Raw genomic sequence first — 5000 nt, forward strand, 5'->3', positions numbered from 1 at the left:
AGCCTCTCCTGCAGCGCCTCCACGCTCTCCCCCTCAGCCGCCTCCCCGCCCGCCTCCTTCTCCCCGCCCGCCTCCTTCCCCTCCTCCTTCCCCTCCTTCCCCTCCCCCGCCCCCTCCTTCTCCTCCCCCCCTGTCTTCTCCTCCCCCCCCGTCTTCTCCTCCCACCTGGATCAAACAGAGAGGCAGCAAGTCAGATACAAACAGCGGGGGAGATCTTCCAGATAGTTGGCTAGACCATGGGTTCCCAAACTGTGAGGCGGGCCTCCCCTGGGGGGCCTCAAAGAAATTCAGGGGAGGCGGAGGATGGTTAGAAAAAAAAGAAGGAAAAACATGTTTTTTATTTTTAAAATGTCTATGGTCTCTATGAATGAAATGTGATTTTAAAGGTCAGAAGATCTAAATAAATAATGGGAGAGATGTATACTAAATGTGTGGATAGTGCAGAGAGAGCCTCCCCCCGCAGGCATGAATGTATTGTGCAAAAACGTCATAACGTTAACTAGCAGCAGGTGCCAACGAGCTAACTTAGCTGTGTAACGTTATGGGCTAGCTAACGCTGCCTTGCAAAATGGACACATTTGGGGGGTTGGGGGGGCGCGGGTGTGTCACTGTTTTCAGAGGGGAGGCCCACATTGATGGAGATTGGGAACCCATGGGGTAGACGATTGAAGTACTATTCGATCCCGGCGCGGGCTGGACGAGCAGCGGTGTCTGGCGCTCGTGAGGGTCACCGGCGTTGGAACTCACCCGTCGTCTCCCGCCACGCTGGAGGCCTCAGAAGCCTGGGCCTGGTGGTAGCGCTCCTGCAGAGCCTCAAACTCCCTCCTCAGGCTCTCGTACTGGGCCATGGGGACCAGGTCTGCGCTGGAGCTCTGCATGTCGGTGTCGTCCTTCTCAAACATCTCCAGCATCTACATTACAGTCAGTCGTTTTTACATTACATTACATTACATTACAGTCATTTAGCAGACGCTTTTATCCAAAGCGACTAAGAATAATTGCATTTAACGTAGGAAGAGCCAATGTACTACTACTTGCCAGAACTCACAAGTGCATCTTCTCTCTAAAACAAGTGACTAAGAGCATAATCTAGTGCTGAAGGCAAAGTGCAAGAATAGCAATCTAAAGTACAGTGCAATATAACATAATACAATAAAATACAATAAGTGCTTAGGCGGGAGGATTGTTGTAGTACTATCTACAGACCAGGCCGCACACGACACACGCCGTGACATCACAGAAGAGCGGGTGAGCAAAGTAACTCTTTCGCGCCACTGAACTGTGATGTGAGCAGGGGGCGAACGAGGGGACAGTCCCTTTGATAGAGACGATCAAGAGAGGACTGATATCCAGAAATAAGGCTAGGTGGTACTACGCTATGGTACTACGCTGTCCTACTCAGTCAATCAATCAAAGCTTTATTTGTATAGCGCATTTCATACCCAGAGGCAACACAATGCACTTTACAGAGAACAAGGGAGGTGGGCAGACGTCCCACCCCTACATATTCCAGAGGGAAGCAAAAAACCAGTAATCACCCGGGGGTCAGATAAGTGAGCTGTAAAAATTCTTCCCTGACCCCTCTCAACAAGGCGATCGAGCAAGCTCCTGGAATATGTTTGTCTACCGGCTAAGAACATTTATAAAGCAATACTGTACATTACATTAAATTACATTTCAGAGTAAGAGAGGCTAAAAAAGCATAATAGGAGAGACATGGCTGTGATACATAGCTCAGCCCTGCTGACTTCTATCTGCAGAACCAGCCCCAGTCTTCTCTGAGACCACATCTAGAGAATGACCTCGTTAGTGGGACATGTGTCCCCACATCCCCTGTCTCTGATGCTGGTCTATTTATACCTGGAGTGGACAGAGTTGCGTCATGGACCTGAAGTGGTTCTGACTAACGGCTCAATCAGCAACATCCGCTGAGTAAGGACTGATCTACACACACGCTTACAAAGATCATCTGGAACTATTTATTAGCTCCGTTCACTGGTGTGTGTGTGTGTGTGTAGTGAGTGTGTGTGTGTGGGTGTGTGTGTGTGTGTGTGTGAGTGTGTGTGTGCGTGTGTGTGTGCATGCGTGTGTGTGTGTGTGTGTGTGTGTGTGTGCGTGTGCGTGCGAGTGTGCGTACGTGTGTGTGTGTGTGTGTGTATGTGCGTGTGTGAGTACGTGCGTGTATGTGCATGTGTGCGTGCGAGTGTGCGTACGTGCGTGTGTGTGTGTTTGTGTGTGTGTGTGTGAGTGTGTGCGTGTGTGTGTGAGTGTATGTGCATATGTGTGTGTGTGTGTGTGAGTGTATGTGTGCGTGTGTGTGTGAGTGAGTGTGAGTGTATGTGCGTGTGTGAGTGTGTGTATGTGCGTGTGTGAGTGAGTGTGTGTCTGCGAGTGTGCGTACGTGCGTGCGTGTGTGTGTGTGTGTGTGTGTGTGTGCGTGTGCATCTCTACCTGCACTTTGAGAGTCAGCTCAGCGTTCTGTGAGCTCAGCTCCTCCACTTGTCTGCGTAGGTCGGCCATATGGGCGGGGTCTCCGGGAGCAGGGGAGGGGTCCGCCGAGTCCGTCTCCCCCAGAGAGGAGCCCTCCTCCTGGGCATCCGGGTCTCGGGACTGCCTGGAGAGCAGCCTCTCCGCACCTAGGAGACCATATTAAAGAGATATCAACAGGGGTCAGAAAAATACAACTGAAACCCCTGCTACTATCATAACATCACGGTCATCACAGAGCAGGGCTTAAAAACGAAATTATTTTCAATCGGTTCGATCCGAGCAGAACCAGCATATTTAACGTTTCCGTTCTCGTGTTCCGCCACCAACATACAGGCCTACTACAAAGAACAAAAAAATAACGTTATTAACCGGTTTTAAAGATTTCAAATTAACGTTTCTGTCCTGGAACAATTAAAGACCATTTTGTTTTCGTTCCTGTTTCTGTTCCTCGTAAAATACCGTTCGTTTCCGGTTTTCGTTTCCGTTCCTTGAACCGGTTCGGAGCCTTGTCACAGAGTGATACTGTGTACGTACACACACACACACACACACACACACACACACACACACACACACACTCACCCGGGAAGACCAGCATGTCGTCCATGTCTTCAATGCCCTCTGAGTGGCCGGCCCCGTCCTGACCCCCGACCCCGTCCTGACCCCCGACCCCTGACCCCTGACCGGTCCTGAGCTCCTCCAGATCCCCCTGCAGACGGTCTCTCTCCGCCTCCACCTGCTGCACACGCTCCTTCAGCTGGGAGACCAGGGGAGAGACCAGGGGAGAGACCAGGGGAGACAGGGGAGACCAGGGAGACCAGGGGAGACAGGAGAGACCAGGGGAGACAGGGGAGACAGGGGAGACCGGGGGAGAGACGGGGAGACCAGGGGAGACAGGGGGAGAGACGGGGGAGACAAGGGAGACCAGGGAGACCAGGGGAGACAGGAGAGACAGGGGAGACAGGGGAGACCAGGAGACCAGGGGAGACCAGGAGACCAGGGGAGACAGGGGAGACCAGGGGAGACAGGGGAGAGACGGGGGAGACAGGGGAGACAGGGGAGACAGGAGAGACAGGGGAGACAGGAGAGACAGGGGAGACAGGGAGACAGGGGAGACAGGGGAGACAGGAGAGACCAGGGGAGACAGGGGAGACCAGGGGAGACCAGGGGAGACCAGGGGGAGACAGGGGAGACAGGGGAGAGAGAGGGGAGACCAGGGGAGACCAGGGAGACCAGGGGAGACCAGGGAGACCAGGAGAGACCAGGGGAGACAGGGGAGACCAGGGAGACAGGGGAGACCAGGGAGACCAGGGGAGACAGGGGAGACAGGGGAGACCAGGGAGACAGGGGAGACCAGGGAGATAGGGGAGACCAGGGGAGACCAGGGAGACCAGGGGAGACAGGGGAGACCAGGGGAGACCAGGGAGACAGGGGAGACCAGGGGAGACCAGGGGAGACCAGGGGAGACCAGGGGAGACCAGGAGAGACCAGGGGAGACAGGGGAGACAGGGGAGACCAGGGAGACAGGGGAGACCAGGGAGACCAGGGGAGACAGGGGAGACCAGGGGAGACAGGGAGACAGGGGAGACAGAGGAGACCGGGGGAGACAGGGGAGACCAGGGGAGACAGGGGAGACCAGGGGAGACAGGGGAGACAGGGGAGACCAGGAGAGACAGGGGAGACAGGGAGACCAGGGGAGAGACAGGGGAGACAGGGGAGACCAGGGGAGACCAGGGGAGACCAGGGAGACCAGGGGAGACAGGGGAGACCAGGGGAGACCAGGGGAGACAGGGAGACAGGGGAGACCAGGGGAGACCAGGGGAGACAGGGGAGACCAGGGAGACCAGGGGAGACAGGGGAGACAGGGGAGACAGGGGAGACAGGGGAGACCAGGGGAGACCAGGGGAGACAGGGGAGACCAGGGGAGACCAGGGAGACCAGGGGAGACAGGGGAGACAGGGGAGACCAGGGGAGACAGGGGAGAGAGGGGAGACCAGGGAGACAGGGGAGACAGGGGAGACCAGGGAGACCAGGGGAGACAGGGGAGACAGGGGAGACCAGGGGAGACCAGGGGAGACGGGGGAGACAGGGGAGACAGGGGGAGACAGGGGAGACAGGGGAGACCAGGGGAGACAGGGGAGACCAGGGGAGACAGGGGAGACCAGGAGAGACCAGGGGAGACCAGGGGAGACAGGGGAGACCAGGGGAGACAGGGGAGACAGGGGAGACCAGGGGAGACCAGGGGAGACAGGGGAGACCAGGGGAGACCAGGGGAGACAAGGGGAGACGGGGGAGACAGGGGAGACAGGGGAGACCAGGGGAGACAGGGGAGACCAGGGGAGACAGGGGAGACCAGGGGAGACAGGGGAGACCAGGGGAGACAGGGGAGACCAGGGAGACCAGGGAGACAGGGGAGACCAGGGGAGACCAGGGGAGACCAGGGGAGACCAGGGGAGACCAGGAGAGACCAGGGGAGACAGGGGAGACAGGGGAGACAGGGGAGAGATAGG

General features: G+C 56.7%; 1 protein-coding gene across 1 annotated transcript in view; it reads right to left on the minus strand.

The window, feature by feature from the left end:
* The window catches only part of ankrd24 (ankyrin repeat domain 24), a gene marked incomplete at both ends in the record, with an annotated part of 20377 nt that overhangs the window by 4656 nt on the left and 10721 nt on the right, over window positions 1-5000 (minus strand). Inside the window, 4 exons of the mRNA XM_084436185.1 lie at window positions 1-72; window positions 748-911; window positions 2452-2636; window positions 3073-3247. The exon at window positions 1-72 is cut by the window's left edge and continues 376 nt beyond it. Coding sequence (XP_084292311.1) covers window positions 1-72; window positions 748-911; window positions 2452-2636; window positions 3073-3247 — 596 coding nt within the window. The remainder of the gene's footprint in view (window positions 73-747; window positions 912-2451; window positions 2637-3072; window positions 3248-5000) is intronic.

The sequence above is a fragment of the Borostomias antarcticus genome, assembly GCF_949987555.1.
Source record: "Borostomias antarcticus genome assembly, chromosome: 3".
Taxonomy (NCBI): Eukaryota; Metazoa; Chordata; class Actinopteri; order Stomiiformes; family Stomiidae; genus Borostomias; species Borostomias antarcticus.